Genomic DNA, 18,699 nt, shown 5'->3' with positions numbered 1-18,699 from the left:
ACAGATGCTCCTACTATTCTTTCTTGCCCTTCTGTATGAATCATTGCCTGGGTAGGCACCATCTGTCTTTTGTTCTCTGTTGCCAGAATTGGACACTTCACAATGAAAAAATAAAAATAAATAAATAAAAAAATAAATAAAAAACAGTGTCAGAATTTCCCAAACAATGCAAATTCTGAGCTCAAGGCAACATAGCAACTTAAAGACTGAGATAAAATCACTTTTTAGACTCCTCACTCTTCAAAATAGTGGGGGTTAATGAATCCTTCAATATAAGATTCTTTTTCCAGACTCTCTGGACTTCTTCTGGCCCTTTTTTTTAACACCTTTCCAGTGCATAGACACATGGAAGCTATAGACCCCAGACCTCAATGCAGGTATTTCAATTGCACACTCACAAACACTCCATATGCAAAAGCAGCAACTTTTGCAAAAGTATCTAATTGTACATTCTGGTTAGTGGCCTGTCTATACACCAAAGAATCTGCACCATGACCTCAGGCTTGCACGGGCCCATACACGTTGTGTTGTTTGAGGCCCTGAAGTGTGTCCAGAGAAGGGCTACAAAGCTGGTGAGGGGCCTGGAGCACAAGTCCTATGAGGAGCGGCTCAGGGAGCTGGGGTTGTTTAGTCTGGAGAAGAGGAGGCTCAGGGAAGGCCTTATTGCTCTCTATGGCTACCTGAAAGGAAGGTGTGGGGAGCTGGGGGTCAGCCTCTTCTCAAAGATAACTAGTGATAGGACTAGAGGGAATGGCCTCAGGTTGTGCCAGGGGAGGTTCAGGTTGGAGACGAGGAGACATTTCTTCTCAGGAAGAGCTGCCAGGCATTGGGACAGGTTGCCCAGGGAGGTGGTGGAGTCACCATCCCTGGGGGTGTTTAAGGAAATGTTGGACATGGTGCTTAGGGACATGGCTTAGTGGGTGATAGTGGTTGGGACCAGATGATCTTGCAGGTCTTTTCCAACCTTAATGATCTCCATGAGCAAGTGAGACACATCGCTCTGTAACATGGATTTCCTTATATTCCTTACCCTTCCACTGATTTATGTCATTTTTGAATTCTAAGCACTACTTTTCTACATACTCTTGCAGAGAAGGAAAGATTTGGCTTCATATTTTTACAGTTTACTACTTTGATATTTCTGTCTGCCTACAAAGAATCCATGCAAAGAGGCGGTTTTTAGAGCAGGGGAAAAACATAAAAATAGAAAGGCAGCAAAAAGATAAACTACCCAACAGAGAATATCAAGGGCTTTAAAAGAGCAGTGCAGAGGCTGCTAATCAGGAAATCAAACGTGTCCAACCCCATTAATATATATATTCTCCCAAGGCTGGGAGCCTAGCAAAGAGGCATTAAATTGTTAAAGATGGTGGCTGTTCTCCAAAGGTGCACAGGATGGAAACAGAAGAAGAGAGCAGCCAAACCCAAGCTAAAACATGTGGTAAATTTGGCTGTGAATTCCTTCTGGCGGGGACTTTCGTTCCGGGGTCATCCCGTCAGATGACGGGGCCGTAACCAGTTTGCAGGGGCTGTGTCCGCAGGAAAAGCGGCTGAGCAGCTGAGGCGCACGGCCAGCTGGGGCTGTGAGAACCTGAAGCAATCGCGCAGCCACCTTACTTATCGAATTCACCTCAGCTTTAAGATGTTTTAATTTATTTATTTATTTTTAACGTGCTCCAGGCGGCCCTGCTCGGCAGCGGGGTCGGACTAGGCGATGCCCCTTCCAACCTCGGCCATGCCGCGGCTGTCAGCGGTGACAACGTGGCACTTGCTCCCCCACGGTGCCCGGGGGGCCACCCAGCGCCTCCTTCCTCAGCCTAACGGTCACTAACGGCTAACGGCAACTAACGGCCGACTAACGGCCGGGGCTAAGGGGAGACCAGCCGCGCGCGCGCGCGTGCCAGTGCCCGTGCCCGTGGCCGCCCTCCCGCCGGGAGCGCGCACGGCGGCTGCCGCTCCTCCCGGCGCTGTCAGGCTGCGGGAGGGGCCGCGCGGCGCCAACGGCCGGGCGGCGGCGGTGGTTGCGGGGCTAGCGGCTCGCAGCGCCTCACCGCGCCGCGCCTCGCCCGCCTCCCCTCACGGCCCGGCGGCGGCGGCACGGAGCGCCCCCGAGGCCGGCCCCGGGCGGGGAGGAGCCTCCCGGGGCTGCGGGCCGCGGCCGGGGAGCCCCCGGAGCCGCTCGCCGGCAGCGCGGGGGGCGGCGGCGGAGCCCGGTTGGGGGCCGGGCGCTGAAGATGGCGACCCCGGGGATGAGCTGGCAGCAGCAGCACGGCTACGGCGGCGGCTCCGCGCCCGCCGCCGGCTCCGGGAAATTCGGCGCCGGCCCTGCCCCCGGAGCGGGAGCCGAGCACAGCCCCGAGCTGCATTTCAAAATGAGCAAGAAGATCGCCCAGCTCACCAAGGTGAGGCTCGCTCCCCGGCCGGCGGTGCCTCGTGCCTCGCGTGGCCGGCGGGAAGGGTGAGGAGCCCGCCCGGAGGTCTCGCAGTGCTGACCGAGCGGCCTCCGTGCTGGCACCTCCGCTACGGGATCGTGGTAAAGGCTGTGCTCGGGCTAGATGGTTTTAAAAGTGTGTTGCCTAAAGCTGGTAGGCCCCGCGCTGCAGGCTTGTTGGTAGCAATATTTTACTTCGGATAACTTAAAAACAACACCGTGGTGCTGTGGTCTCGCTTGCATGATGCTCAAGGCATAAGCGAATAGCAGCAGATGAAAGGCGTTTGTTTCTTCTGCTTCCTCTTTAACAAACGTGATGCTAACAATTTCTGCCAAGAATTGCATAGTTAAAACACTTAAAGGTAACTTAAAAGCACAGTGGGGGAATGGTGTCATTCCTCAACTGTATGCCGAAATGGATGAAGGTGACATTTCGTTGGAACTCCGAGTGAAGAGAAGGAAGGCTGCTGGCAGGCTCACAGGGGAGATCCAGTTCGTATTTATGGACTGCTGAAGTGACTGGTTACAAATAGTATTTATAGTGAAACGCCATGCACCTTGCTTCACTGGGAAACCAATGACTGAAGGGTATTGTGGCTTGGTTTTTAATTCAGAACCCGTTTGTGTATGTGTGTTAATTTCAGTCATATTAAAATTGTATTTTCATAGGGAGAAAACTGGGATTCAAATCAGCTAAAGAATCACTGTGATGTTATTCCATATGAAATACAAATGGTGAATTGAAATATTAAAGGTATTACTACAAAGTTGTGCTCCTTGAAAGGTGCAAAAAGCGCCAGGAGAGCATAAATATGTTTTAGATTTACCTTAAGGCCAGTTGTATGTGCAAAGTAATACTTTCAAAGAGCAGTTCTTACTTGTGTGTGGACTTTTTTATATATTTTCCTTTCTTTCTTTAGGAATCACCTGGCAGTTTATAGTTGATCTCAGAAACAGTCTTCTGTCTCTGTTGTGAAATTGTGTGTGTGTTCCCATGTGTTCCACATCACTGCACATGTGCCCTGTGTTTTGTGAGTTATGGTGTGTCAGGTGTCTTGAGACAGGTGTGACTTAAATGTGGATTTATATGTATAGTGCTGGAGTACTTTGAAATTCTCTTTTGGAAGACTTGGAGTCTTTATTAATAAACACTGTGCTTCGTTCATAGGATCTTTTATGATCCACAATAGAGTTCTTTGAAGATTCTAAAGATCTTGTGCATGCCTGTCCTGCCAAAGACTTCAGAATACTGCAAATAAAAGCTACCAGTTGCTTTTGTGGTTGTTGTATTTCAATAATTATAAATTAGCTGTGATTGTACAAGGATCTTACATGTGAATTAGACATTTGCAGGATGGGAATCTTGTATTTGTTTCCCTGATTTGCAGATTCTAGTGATATTTTGCTTTGAGTGTTAGTGCTGTTTTCAAGTTTGAGGGAGAAAACTTGGGAAATCAGCTGATCCTTGTGAACTAAAGGTCTGGACTGAAGAACAGACTTAAAATGGGATGCATAATAAACATACTTGTACATAATGTAACAATAAAATTAAAGATTTATAGATCAAGATGAAATGTATTCTATAGCATTCACTTCATTGAGGTAGAGGTGCAAATGTTGACAGTTGTGTAGTTGGAGGGTTCAGGTTCCATATTTCTGTTTGTTATTTGACCTTTCAAAGAAGGATTTAAAAAAAAAAAAAAAAAAAAAAAAAAAAAAAAGCTTTATCTTATAGTTTACCCTGAAGAATTTTCTAACCTGCTTTGGGATATGAAGCCTGATTTGGTAGGTGCCTGAAGCAGTTACTCCTTGAGAAAAGGAATCGAGCTGCAGAAGGGAAAAGTAAACAAGATACTTAATTTCTGTAACCAAGAGTTAACTGTCAGAAGAATTAACTTCACATTGCAGAAGATTTGTGGAAATAAGCTATCCAAATTGAATGGCTGATTTAAATTAATATATATATATTTCTGTGAAGGCCTTTTGACCAAATTCTGCTATTTTGTCTCTGTCAGATGCTTACTAACTTGTGTATAGAATACTTCTTCAGTAATCTAGGAACTTCATATTGAGAATAAGAAGTGTCTTTTATATAAAGTGTCTAATCATGTCTTTTATATAAAACACTTCTCACACCTTCTGACTGTTCTTCCCACTGTGCCTTTTTTTTTTTTTTTTTAATTTTTCTTTTTTTTTTTTTGTCTTTGTACTTTTATCTAAAACTGTCTTGAAGAGCTAGGATGTCTGTCAGGGGATTTAGAACTGGAGTCAGATGTTTCATCAGGTCAAAACAAACCCAACAATGCAGTATCATGAAAGGGAATCTAAGTACACAGGGGGCGTAGGTAGGTTACATGGAAGCTTGTGTTTTCTGACAAAAGAAATGTGACTCAGTAGTTTATTTTTTCCTGTCCTTGTACAGCTTGTACTACGAACTCTGAATAGCACCAGAAGAAAATGCTTTCCCCATGGGAAATAAACATCATTCATGAAGTAAATCTAAAATTTCAAAATTAGAATTCCTGATTTATACAGAATCTAGTGTTTTGGTCAAACCAATACAAGAACACAAAGAAACACGCAATTTGATTTTTTTTTAAATCTGTAATCAGTAATTCAGAGGCAAAATAAGATACAAATGTGGTCCACTAAGCACAACACTTCTGAAGAGCTTAACTATATTTCTACTCTTGAAAAAAATATAACTTGATATAACTTTAGTATGCTTGAACTCACAGGGGAAGGTAAAACATGCCAGTAGTTAGAAATTCAGCTTTAAAAACTAACACGATACTCCATGTCATGTTTAAAGACTGCAGAAGTTGTAGCTGAAGCAATTTTGGGTCCTCTTCTAAAGCATAAGCTCCTTATTCTAGGCATTTCGGAAGATTTGTGTACCAGTTTGGGGATAAAGTAGCATCTGACACCAAAGATTAAAGCCAAAAAGAAATAAGCTGTGATTATGAGATTGCGTATATGTTTGTACTACTACATGCTGAAGTGCTAATGCAGTGTTGAATTATGCTTGCTGCAGATGAAAATATGCATATATATTTTATTAGTTTGCATAAGACAACTGGAATAGAAAACAAAAAGCAAGTTGCTGCTCTGCTTACATCAGTGGAGGAGAGTGGGACTTGTTTTGACAATTGCTAGAGGAGTGCAAGTTCAAGAGGTTGGTTTGTTTGTTTTGTGTTCTGTTCTCCCCACCCACCCCCTTCATTTTTTGTGCTGTAGTTTTCAGCTTGAGCATTCATAATTGAGAAAGTCATACCTTTATGGAATATGTTGTGGAAGTTCTATGACATCAACATAAATTTTGACTTTTATGGATTAATTAAATGATCCACACTGGCGTTATGTGATGAGAATCTGAAGTGTTGGTTTGGTCGCATGATCCTGGTTGCAGAAATCCTATGTCAAGTGGAAGAGCCTGTCAGTGCCACACAGGTGCTGTGTGCACTACAGCGATAGTTTCTGTCAGGTCAGTCAATTTCATAATAAGAAAAACAAGCAAAAAACCCTCAGCAATACCAGTGATTTCCCTTGGTACGTGCCTAGAGCTGGATAGTTCAATTCTGGAAAGATTCGAAAAATGCTGAGAGGGTTCAAAGATAAGGCAACAAGATTGTCCAAGGCACAACATGATTCACTAAACAAGAAACTCAATTCTGGGACTCCCGCGGCTGGAGTTCGGTTCTGAGTCCTGCCAGCAGCCTGCTGTGTGAAGTCAGGAAATTCCCCTCACTCCTTTTCTTTGTTTTCTTCCCTCTTCCTGGTTTGAAGAGAGGTTCCTAGAGAATAGACTTTAATACTTACCATACTGAATGGTTTGGGGTTTCAATAGTCAACTTTCAATAGTCAGCTTATTTCAAAGAATAAATAGCAAATTTAATAATCCTTAATTCATTTGTTTTTGCTGCTTCCTTATTGTGTGGCCTTTTTTGCTGGGAAGGTTAAAGGTCTTGCTCAAGCATCACAGGATGCAATGCTATGTATGTAACTGTAGGGTTTAACTTATTAATCATAATAGTTAAAATGTTGCATTTCTACTGAAACTTTGTCAGTTTTTATTTGAGAGTATTCTGCCTCAATAAACAAAATAACAGTCTCTTGCAGAAAGAAGCTTCCTTACATATAGGTTTATAGGAGAATGTAAGAGCCCTTAAAAGTAGGGAAGAAATGAGAATTTTAAAAACCTTTTAGAACTGTTTTGACATCAGCTGTCATCAAGTGGTGGCTGATGCCATTAACAGTTTTGGAAAAACTTGTGTTTTATTTTTTAAGCAACCTTATGTCATCTCTCCAATGTTTGTGAACATTGGCAGCAGGCCAGTATTTGCTTACGGCTCTAGCACTGCATGAAAAAGGCTGGAATTTCAAAGAGGGTGTGACTTGAGTACAGATTTGAATGTCAACATTTTTGCATGTACTTCCTACTGGTAATGTGGGAATAAATGTTGTAGTTTTCTTATTACAGTGGGAATAGCTTTCAAGAACTTGAAGACCCGAACATGTAAAAATGGATATTGAATTCTTCTGCATTTCTTTAGATGGACCTAATTCTGGTTTGTGTTAGCTATTCCAGAGATAGCTGGAGTAAGCCCTCTGTGAAGGGATCAGCTGAAGGTAGGAATTGGAAAAGTAACAGTATTTCTGAAGTGGGTATTTTTGTTTTCTAACCATGCTAATATACTCTCTCTGCCTCCCCTTTCTGACTCTTGTCATGTGGTTTTCTGACTGTCAGCCTCCAGTAGTTGTAGTCTTAGCAAGGGTTATTCACAAAAGAGAAGTTTTATGTAGCTGTGATGGCTTAAGGATGAAGATGGGACTGTGTAAAAAAATGGTTTATCTTTAACACTGTAGTTCAGTATTAAAGATAATAAAACCTATAATTTTATTAAAAATAAGTTGAGTTTTTAGGTTCACAGACTCTTCTACAGACTTTAAATAAAAGCAGCAGTTATCAGCTTTAGCTTAATATTTGCTAATTGAAGCACTGAAAATTGCTCTAAAGCTGCTGTGGCTTCTGTTGTAGACCTGAAGAAATCTTTCTAACCTTCTGTGTTTTGTAGGACAGAAGTCATGGAACTGAGTGTTTTGGACTGATGGTCCTTGTGCTTCTCTCATGGAGTCTTAGCATGAACTTGTATAATCTGCAGGCAGAATGGTAACAGTGAAATGCAAAAATGTCCTTATTAACAATGTGATCAATGTGTGCAGTAGGGATCTCGTCACTTTCCAAAATGTTTATATGCTCTTTGGCTCTGAAAGTAGATATCAAGGGACTAGGGGGAGGGAAGTTTGGCAGTTCCGATGTGAAGTGTGGAAACTATTACTTCATGCTGGTTTTCCCCCAGTCAGGACTAGTTGAAAAAAAATATTTTGATGCCTTGAAGACCTTGTGAGTATATATCTGGAATGGTTCTTCCACCCATGATCACTGTGTGAGACTGCAGGGGTGGTGTATGGACCTGATACAGCTATACTTCAGTTGTGGTATTTGTGAAATAGGTCAGTGACTTTACAGTCTTTTGTCATAAGGCATCAAAAAGGAGTAGAGTGGGACAAGAATGCTAACTTTTTTATATAATAAAAATAAGCTCAAATCAAATATCTTTGCTCTGTCTAGTTTTAATATTTGACTATTGCCTGGGAGTTCATCTGAGACCACTGGTGCCTGAATATTCTAAAGAGATGTTCTTTATGTGTGCAATTGAAACTGTGATTTTGTTGGGAAAACTATGATCGTACATTCACATAAAATGCTTCTTCAGTATGCTTAGGTATTTATTAACTTATTTGAGATTATAAGATTTGGAAACATCTATCCAAAATAATAATCAAAATGAACAGACAAGGTGAAAGAGAGGACAAATAATATGTGTCCTTTTACTCTGCTTGTGCTCACTTCTTGGTGTATTTAAATAATGTAGCATTACAAGGAGATGAATAACTTGTTGATGTTAATCTTGCTGAAATGTACTTCAGCTGCTATATGTGATACATCAGTACATTAAGGATATTTAAAAAAAAAAAAAAAGCAAAAGAGTAACAATTGAAATTTGTACTTAAATCCTATCAATATGTCAAAATGGAAAAAATAAAAAGAGATGCAGGCCATAAACAAATCGTGGTATGACAACAGCCATAGTTTAAAATCTGTCAATCTTTATCTACTTTTTACATATGATTTATCTTTCCATAAATCCCATGGAAAGAATAAGAAATACTTGAAGTTTAGTTTTTGTTGTTATTGTTACAGTTTCAGATAAGTTTTGCATTCTGAAAAAAAACAAAAACAAAAAGAACCCAAAACAGCAAAACAAAACAAAAGTTTTTGCTAATATCATCTGCTTTAGATAAAATCAAGGTAGTGTCAGTTCACTGTTAAGAACATAACATTGAAATGCTTTGCTCCAAATACAGAATTTGTAAAGAGGAGAGTCTTTTATATATATTTGAGAAAGAAAGTCGGTGGTAGAACCCTATGTAATTTTACACTTTACATGTAACTTACATGCTGATCTGTTTGCAGCATGTTAAAGTGCTGTGTCCATGCTGATTCATAAGTACTCAGTCCTGTAAGAAGCTCTGATTTATGAGGTCTTATAAAAATGTATAGGCAGAAGACGGTTTTTTGTTTGTTCTTTTCCTGGAGTACCATGAAAGTACAAAGAAGTTATTTCAAAATGAGGAGTCTTTCATTCTTGCTTTATACCATTTCTTTAGAACAAGTCATATAAGTCAGGGTGGTTCTATACTTTCTTCAAACACTGTAAAACTCTACCCAGTAACAGCACTGCTTGTGTTCAGATATTTGTGTTGTCATGCAGAGAAACCTTATCAGTCACGCTTTTTTTGGTGCACACTGCATCTAAAGCATGTATAGAAATGTTACTTGTCATCAGTCGTATTTACACATTAACTTCTAGCCGTAAGGAACTTCTAATCATGGTCATTCTTTAAATATCTCTTTTTCTAAACTCAGGCTTTGACTTTATCAGAAATAGTAATTTTGTTAGTGATTCTACTGTTCACCTCACCCTGATTTTACCTCCAAGTCTCTTGTGAAAAACCTACATTGAAAGCTTTATTCTCCTGTGGTTAACTCTGTGGAGGGGAGGAGGGAGTTTCATTGCCTTAGATAGTCACCAGCTTTTTTTATACTATTTTCAGACTTACTGTTAAATACATCCATTAAATCTCTACATAGTGGTATGAAATCAGATGAGTGTGTCTCTTGGCTGATACAAGGCTGGCAGTGGTAAGCTAGGCTTCTATGTATTCTTCTAATGACTGATGTCATACCAATAACCAAAGGCATTGCATTCCAAAAATAACCAGAAGAAACAAAAACACTCTAAAGCTGTTCACCATCTTGTCCTACTTAATGCATTACCTGGCTCTGTTTCTGTGGGCAGGCTTTTTAAACTGCATATAGAAGCCTATGAGAGAGAACAGCTTTTTACTGAGGTTGTCACTTGGTTAGGCTCAAAGTGGCAGCCTTTAAAAATAGTTACTGTTAAAAAGTTGATGAAGTCCTGGTTTAAGATGCTCCTATTAAATGAAAGACAGCCTTTTAGCTAAAAGAAGTATGATGTGATTGCAAAAATGTATATTTTTTAATTTCCTTTTCATGTGATGAAATAAATTTTAGGAAACTGGCTGGAACAATTTAATTTCTAGAAACCTGAATTGTACTGTCTTCAGAAAACAGGTGTGCTGTAATCTAGAGATCATTAATTGAATGATGTTTTTGCTCCTGATGTGACTGAAAGCTATAACTTTTAGCTAAGGGTTTGTCTGGGACTGCCTTCTCAGATGTCATATTTTGCATTATGAAAGCTGATATGTTTGGATAGCTTGTACTAAAATGCATTGCAGTAATCTCCTGTGACTGTCTTCGTCCTTTTGAAATTTGAGATGTGAAAATGGTGATAAACCATTTTTGTAATAAAGAATAGGTAAAAGAACTTAAAACAGATTTTTTTTCTGCTTTATGTAATAATAAATATAGGTTTTCTACTTTAAAAAATGAATTTTATTTGTACCTTGTAGTAATTAGCAATCTAAGACATGCTTCTAGGAAAAAAAAAAAAACAAAACACCTTGAAAATGTCTGACTTTCCAACATTAATCTGTATTGCCAGTCCAGTAACATATGCTACTTATATTACTTATTTTAGTATATATCTGTGTTGTGCCACTGAGTGGTGAAACTTTATACGAAAATTTTGAGCTATATTTTGAGTTGGTTCAGTAGTTTTCCCATTATGTATCAAATTTTATATTATTAATTTATAGACCATTCAGTTCCTGTGCTCTGCAAATCAGTCAGTCCTTTTTTCTTTTTAAAAAGTGGCTATTTGGTTTATGCAATTATAGAAGTTGCACATATTTAAATGCAAAAATATATCCTGAAAGAGGGACTGGAATCTGACATGATGTTTGGTTTGCATGTTCTTTGAGCTGGGCTGGGGAACATTCTGTGGCCGTTCCCTCTACTCCCAGGATTTTTGTCTTATGTTTATTTTTATGCTCTGCTTCATACTTTGTCATGTGTACTTCTACAGTGTAGACCATTCATCATTTGGTGTATGAGGTACATTCTGCTTCACCTCTTACCTCCAAGTATCTACTATATAACATTATGCTTCATTCATATTTGGGCAGACCTTGCTATATTCTCTATTTTTGCATATCCTGCATAAACAAAGAGCCTAAAGCAAATGAAGCTTTTATTGCTTGGTATTGTTTTCGTAGAATTGCAGGATGGTTTGAGTTGGAAGAGACCTTAGAGTTCCAACCCCCTGCCATGGGCAGGGACACCTCCCCTCAGATCAGGTTGCCCAAAGACTTGTCCTATCACTACACTCCCCAGCAAAGGGTGCTTTGCCTGGAAGTTGATACTCCAGAAGAAACCACATTCCAAATCCTAGATTATTCTTTTGAGATACTTGTTTAGTAGACTTTTTTTTTTTTCCTCTAATGGCAGTTATTTTTCAGATACACACATGGTTATGTATATGTACATAACTTTTTTTTTCCTTATGGGCCTATGTTCCTGGCACTGAGGGAAACTTACTTTCCTGCTTTCAGAAAACCGTTAGCTTGGCAACGTAAGTAACATGTCCTCTCACAGGACAACATCTAAAAGTCAAATTTGCACCAGGGTAAGTTTAGATTGGAAATAATGAGACATTTATTCTCAGAAATAAATAGTCAGAAAGAGTAGTCAGGTATTGGAACGGGTTACCCAGGGAGCTGGTGGTGTCACCATTCATGGAGAAGTTAAAGGAAATTTTGGACCTGACGCTTAGGGACATGGTTTAGTGAGTGACGGTGGTAGGGGGATGGTTGGACCAGATGATCTCGGAGGTCTTTTCCAACCTTAATGTTTGTATGATTCTGTGTTACACTGACCAGAGGCTAGAGCCTGAGCAGGAAAAGGTCATGTGGAACATGTGGAAAAAGGCTGCAATTTGCAAGGTCCTGCAATTTTGCCATCTCACCTAACCCATAAAAGTGGGCTAAAAGAAAGCTGGAGAGAGACTCTATCAGGGATTGTAGCAATGGAACAAGGAACGATGGCTTTGAACAAATGGAGGGGAGATTTAGATGTGATGTGATGTGAGGAAGAAATCCTTCACTCAGCGCACAAAGCGCACATGGGAATTAGGGCTGAAGGTGCACCTTGCTTCTGTTCTTTTCCCTAAATAATAGAACGAAATTACCTAAAAAAACAGTGCTAAAAATAAACCCAGGGCACAGGATGGGAGGTGGAGGGCAGTCCCTGTGGCCGAGGGGCAGCCTTTCTCTCTGGCAAGCCAAATGGCCTGGGGGAGCCAGCCTCAGAAAAGGGGCCCTCAGCCCCCAGCCCTCCTCCTCCTTCCACGTGAGGGCATCTTCCAGGCCGCTCCCAACACAGCCACCTTTGGCCACATGTGGGCCACTCCATCACAGAGGCCTGCTGAGGTCACAGTGGCCACCACTGCCCTGCCCTTGCGCTGGGCCCTATAAAACCAGACCCCTGCAGCTGGCCCACCACTCGCTGAGCTTCTAGGCACTCTGACAGCCAGCTTGTGCGGCAGGAAGAAGTCCAGAAGCAGTAAGGCGAGAGGCAGGCCTCCTTGGTGTGAGGGGACAGCAATGCAGTCCAAGGAAGCACTGAGAATGAAGGCACCTAACGAGAAGTGTCATGGGCAGAGGGGTGGCACAACTGACACCAGTGCCCGAGGTACCTCTGGCACACAGCCCGTAGACACTTACAGGCGGTACCACTGGCACCACAAGGGCACGGGGAACAGGCCGCCCCCTCAGCCACACAGCGACAGGGGGCCTGGGCCTTCCCAGTGGCACAATGGCATCATGGGGTGAAGGCAGGAGTGTCAGGCAGACAGCCACAGGGAGCAGAGGCCTGCCCATAGCCTGGAACGCAGTGTGGGACCCAGCCATGGCCGTAAGCCAGACGGCAGCATCAAACCCACAAATGGGAATCAGCCAGACAGTGGCATGGGACCTAGGGGTGGAAGCAGATGAGCCCCTGGTTCAGCTCCCTGGCCTGAAAACATTCTGGATGGAAGGCGTCCTGTTTGGGCAGTCCCAGGCAAGGAGTGGCTTATCCTTCTGCCAAACACTGTGGAGCCCATGTGGGTGGATCCACCAGCAGATGTGGAGGAACCGATGGAAGTGGATCCACCTCAGCCGGATCAGACCTTCAGTTACCCTGGCATTTCTTTGCTCTCTGCCATCTGAGCCCACCAACAGTGTTGCAGCACTGCCTGGCGAGCTCCCTACTCGTCACGCAGGCTCCATCCCAAGCATTAGCTTGGAGCCACCAAACACCATGGACATACAGCAGGCTCACCTGCAAGATGTCCTGGCAATAAAGAACTCTGTTGCTGATTCTCAGGGGGTTTGTGAGTGCTTCTTTCCCATCCCCCAGCCCTTGTGTGAGAGGTGGCAGCCTTTCTGCACAGAGCCTTGAGGAAGAGCACAAGAGAGGACCCAGCTTCCTTCAGGCTGCTGCATTGAGGTGACAGGAGGAGTTCCCCACGGGCCACCATGTGCCTTTAACATTTGTGAAAATAGACTGAGGGATGAAAATAGTAGTAAGCAATTATAGGTGGCTAATTTCTTATATTAGGAGTGAGCTTCTATATCTGAGTAATTGGCAACGACAGACGTGGAGAAGGCTGAGGTACTCAACAACTTCTTTGCCTCTGTCTGCACTGGTAGATGGGCTTCCCGAGCAGTCAGGCACTGGGACAGGTTGCCCAGGGAGGTGGTGGAGTCACCGTCCTTGGGGGTGTTCAAGGAAAGGTTGGACCTGGTGCTCAGGGACATGGTTTAGTGGTGACATTAGTGGTAGGTAAGTGGTTGGGCCAGATGATCTTGGAGATCTTTTCCAACCTTAATGATTCTATGATTGTTTGGTTCTATGATTACATGAAAATAAAAGTTAAATGCAGATCATAAATTATAGCTTCTGTATGTGCCCGTATCAAATCTTGGTAAATGTGACCTCTTAAAGAAAGTCATATTGGAGTCCTGACTCACACGCCTTTACTGGGCTCTAGGTTAGCTAGTAATTCTTGAGCCTCTGCCCTCATCTGTAGAAAATGGATTCTTGGAGGTTCTTGCAGAAAAGCTAAAACATTAAGTGTACCAAAAGAAATGATGTTTTAGTGGGCGGGAAGCACGAAAGCCAGTGCCTCGTCGAGGAATTCAGAGTAGTCTCAAGTTCATCTACAAGAACAGATTTTCTCAACACGCTCTGTATATTTTATCGAAGTCTGAGGCTGTGCGTGCTTCTCTTGGAAGCCGTGCAGGCAGAGTCCTGTGTGAGGCTTGGCCCGTGGCTGGCGGTGGGGCTGCGGGCCGGGCTCTGCTCACTGCCCTGCCCGCGGCGGCCTCAGGGGCCGCAGCCCGGCCGCTCGCCGTGGTGCTGAAGGGGAGCGAGGCTGCGGCCGGCTGCTCTCCGCGGTGCTGAGCGGGAGCCGGGGCAGCGTGGTGGGCCATGTCTCTGAGTACCTGAGTGCAGGGAATTATTTCCCCGAGTGTATGAGCCGTGTCGCTTGGTACTGACTTCCAAAATGAACGACAGGAGGACAAAGTGGGACTGGAAACATCACTGGTACTTCTCAGGAAGCTCTGTCGGTTAGCATCTTGAGATATGCTAGAGAGTGTTTAAGTCAGCAGCAGCAGGATTTTATTCATATTGGCAAAATTCTTAAAAATGGGTTCAGGTTTGATTGCCTAAAGCTAACTTTGGGAATACACCACACAAAACTTGACGATTTCTTTTGGGATTTATACTTAAAGTCTGTTCTGAAAGAATTGCATTCTTACCTTTTAAAGGATTTTAGAAAGTTGGAAACCAAGTTGTCTTGTCATCAAATTCATTAAAGGAATGTGTGCTATTTCTGAAAGTTGCATAAGTCTGTTAGATTCAAAAGCCCTCATAGAAAAAAAAAAAAAAAAGCTCTCAGAAGATGAGGAAATTGCATCTTGAGATTATATAAAGCTTTAAAACAGTTATTTTGATGATTAATGAAAAAAAAAAGTGGTACAAGTCTGTAATATGTCTACTTTTTCACCCTGTTACTTCAGTTAGGTGTTGTTACTCTTTGTTTTGAGAAGATTTGAACTTAATAATATCACTCTGCTGAGAGAAAACTCTGCTGTGTGGGTTGTTTGCCAAGGGCAAACTAGAATCATAGAATCATAGAATATCCTGAGTTGGAAGGGACCCTTAAGGATCATCAAGTCCAACTCTCGACACCGCACAGGTCTACCCAAAAGTTCAGACCATGTGCCTAAGTTCACAGTCCAATCTCTTCTTAAATTCAGACAGGCTCGGTGCAGTGACCACTTCCCTGGGGAGCCTGTTCCAGTGTGCAACCACCCTCTCTGTGAAGAACCCCCTCCTGACGTCCAGCCTAAATTTCCCCTGCCTCAGCTTAACCCCGTTCCCGCGGGTCCTGTCACTAGTGTTAATGGAGAAAAGGTCTCCTGCCTCTCGACACCCCCTTACGAGGAAGTTGTAGACTGCGATGAGGTCTCCCCTCAGCCTCCTCTTCTCCAGGCTGAACAGGCCCAGTGACCTCAGCCGTTCCTCGTACGTCTTCCCCTCAAGGCCTTTCACCATCTTCGTAGCCCTCCTCTGGACACTTTCCAACAGTTTCATGTCCTTTTTATACTGTGGTGCCCAGAACTGCACACAGTACTCGAGGTGAGGCCGCACCAGCGCAGAGTAGAGCGGGACAATCACCTCCCTTGACCTACTAGCGATGCCGTGCTTGATGCACCCCAGGATACGATTGGCCCTCCTGGCTGCCAGGGCACACTGCTGGCTCATATTCAACTTGCTGTCTATCACGACCCCCAGATCCCTCTCTTCTAGGCTGCTCTCCAGCGTCTCATCGCCCAGTCTGTACGTGCAGCCAGGGTTTCCCCGTCCCAGGTGCAGGACCCGGCACTTGCTCTTATTGAACTTCATGCGGTTGGTGATCGCCCAGCTCTCCAACCTGTCCAGATCCCTCTGTAAGGCCTTTACGCCCTCACTTGAGTCCACAACTCCTCCAAGTTTGGTGTCATCAGCAAACTTGCTCAAAATACCCTCTATTCCTACATCCAGATCATTTATAAAAATATTGAAAAGTACCGGCCCTAAAATGGAGCCTTGAGGGACCCCACTGGTGACCGCCCGCCAGCCTGACGCAGCTCCATTTACCATAACCCTTTGGGCCCTGCCCGTTAGCCAATTGCTCACCCATCGTATGATGTTTTTATTTAGCTCTATGGTGGACATTTTGTCCAGTAGGATCCTATGGGAAACCGTGTCAAAAGCCTTGCTGAAGTCCAAAAAAATCACATCAGCTGGTTTCCCTTGGTCCACCATACGGGTGATCTTATCATAAAAGGAAATCAGGTTAGTTAGGCAGGACCTACCCTTCACAAACCCATGCTGGCTGGGACCAATAACTGCTTTGTCCCCCAGGTGCGCCTCAATGAGTCCAAGAACCAACTTCTCCATGATTTTACCAGGCACTGACGTGAGACTGACAGGCCTGTAATTGCTAGGGTCTTCTTTCTGACCCTTCTTGAAAATTGGCACAACATTTGCCAGCTTCCAGTCTACTGGGACCTCTCCAAATTCCCAGGATCGTTGAAAAATAATTGATAGAGGTTCCGCAATGACATCCGCCAGCTCTTTCAGCACCCGGGGATGAATCCCATCCGGACCCATGGACTTGTAGGGATCCAGGTGGAGTAGCAAATCCCGCACACGTTCAGGGTCAGTTGGGAGTTTGTCATCCCCACCGTCCCGGTCCTCCAGCTCAGGGCACCCTGGGTCCCGAAGCCCATCATCGGCATTGAAGACAGAGGCAAAGAAGGCGTTAAGCGTCTCTGCTTTGCCTACGTCATCGTCTGTGAGGAGACCTTCCCTATCAAGGAGCGGCCCTATGTTTTCTTTAGTTCTCCTTTTTCCATTTACATATCTAAAAAAAACCTTTTTATTTTCTCTCACAGACACAGCCAGCTTCAACTCTAGCTGTGCTTTGGCCACTCGAACTTTCTCCCTACAAACACGAACAGCATCCCTGTATTCTTTCCATGACGCCTGGCCCTCCTTCCAGTAGCGAAACACTCTCTGTTTCCGCCTAATCTCCATTAGAATGTTCCTGGTCAGCCACGCCGGCCTCCTGCCCCGCCTGCCTGACTTGCGATATTTTGGAATTGCCTTATCTTGTGCTTCTAGGAGGCATCGCTTAAAGAGTGACCAGCACTGGTGGACATCGAGGCCTTCAAGAGCAGTTTCCCAGGGGACCTTACTGACTAGTTCCCTGAGCAGCCTGAAGTCCGCTTTCCCCATATCTAGGGATGAGGTTTTGGTGGCACTTTTCCTTCTGTCACCATAAATTTTGAACTCAACCACTTCATGGTCGCTATGACCGAGGCGGCCACCAATCACCACATCTCCCACCAGACCCTCTCTGTTTTCTAGCAACAGGTCTAGGAGGGCACCTTTCCTAGTTGGCTCCGTTAGCACCTGTACCAAGAAGTTATCATCTAGGTGCTTCATGAACCTCCTGGACTTGCTCGTGTCAGCCGTGTGGCACTCCCAGTTAACGTCCGGCAAGTTGAAGTCCCCCATAAGGACAAGGGGAGTTAATCTCGAGGCCTCTCTTAGTTCTGTAAAGAATAATTTATCGGCGCTATCGTCCTGGCCAGGCGGTCTGTAATAGACTCCCACAACGACATCCCCTTTATTCGTTCGTCCCTTGATCCTTACCCAGAGGCTCTCAACTTTGCCATCGCCGACCTGAAGTTCCACACAGTCCAGCCCCTGCTTCACATACATCGCCACCCCACCACCTCGCCTACCCTGCCTGTCCCTCCTGAAGAGCCTGTAACCATCTATCGCAACACCCCAGTCACAGGACTCATCCCACCAGGTTTCGCTTATGCCGATGATGTCATAGTTGCGGGACTGGGCCAGGACTTCTAGCTCATCTATTTTATTCCTCATACTGCGTGCGTTTGTGTAAAAGCACTTCAGGTGCGTCTCCTTACACTCAGCACCTTGTGGATCTGACCAAAGGACCCCACTGGCACACAGCCCCTCTGATTCTAGCATACCATCCCTTAGGTCTTCACCGGCTCGCCTGGTTTTAGCCCCTTCCCCCTTCGACTCTAGTTTAAAGCCCTATCTATCAGCCCTGCCAACTCCTGACCTAAGATCCTTACCCCTCTCCGAGAGAGGCGCATCCCATCCGGTGCCATCAGGCCCGGTGTAGCATAGACCTTCCCATGATCAAAGAAACCGAAATTCTGCCGGTCACACCAGTCTCGAAGCCACGAGTTTATGCGAACAGTACGTCTTTCAGCTTCGATCCCCCCTATCGGAAGGACAGAGGCAAACACCACCTGCGCCCCTGATCCTCTAAGTAGTCGCCCCAAATCCCTAAAGTCTCTTTTGATCGCCTTCGGACTTCTCGTTGCTACTTCATCGCTACCAGCCTGAAAGACCAGTAGCGGGTAGTAGTCAGTGGGCCGTACCAGGCGCTTGACTTTCTTGGCAAAGTCTCTCACCCGAGCCCCAGGGAGGCAACAGACTTCTCTGCGGGTTGGGTCCGGTCGGCATATCGGTCCCTCTGTCCCTTTCAGGAGGGAGCCCCCCATAACAATAGCCCTTCTTTCTTTTTTGAAGGATGATGTGGCAATGCGACGTGTAGGTCGCATTGTCTTAGGCGCCCCCT

The 18,699-nt window shown here is 44.3% G+C and overlaps 1 protein-coding gene across 8 annotated transcripts in view; it reads left to right on the top strand.

The window, feature by feature from the left end:
• The first annotated feature begins 2,282 nt into the window (after positions 1–2,282).
• Positions 2,283–18,699, top strand: part of FAM184A (family with sequence similarity 184 member A) — a 79,486-nt gene continuing 63,069 nt past the window's right edge. For 4 of the 8 annotated variants that reach the window (XM_032184222.1, XM_032184223.1, XM_032184224.1 and 1 more), the window contains exon 1: positions 2,284–2,402. In XM_032184222.1, coding sequence (XP_032040113.1) covers positions 2,373–2,402 — 30 coding nt within the window. In that variant the 5' untranslated portion in view covers positions 2,284–2,372. Of the gene's footprint in view, positions 2,403–18,699 lie in introns of all 8 variants that reach the window. The other 4 variants (XM_032184220.1, XM_032184218.1, XM_032184226.1 and 1 more) reach the window with 2 other exon arrangements.

This window comes from Aythya fuligula, chromosome 3 (genome assembly GCF_009819795.1).
Source record: "Aythya fuligula isolate bAytFul2 chromosome 3, bAytFul2.pri, whole genome shotgun sequence".
Taxonomy (NCBI): Eukaryota; Metazoa; Chordata; class Aves; order Anseriformes; family Anatidae; genus Aythya; species Aythya fuligula.
The sequence above is the reverse complement of the archived record's forward strand: the minus strand, read 5'-3'. Positions and strand labels throughout refer to the sequence as shown.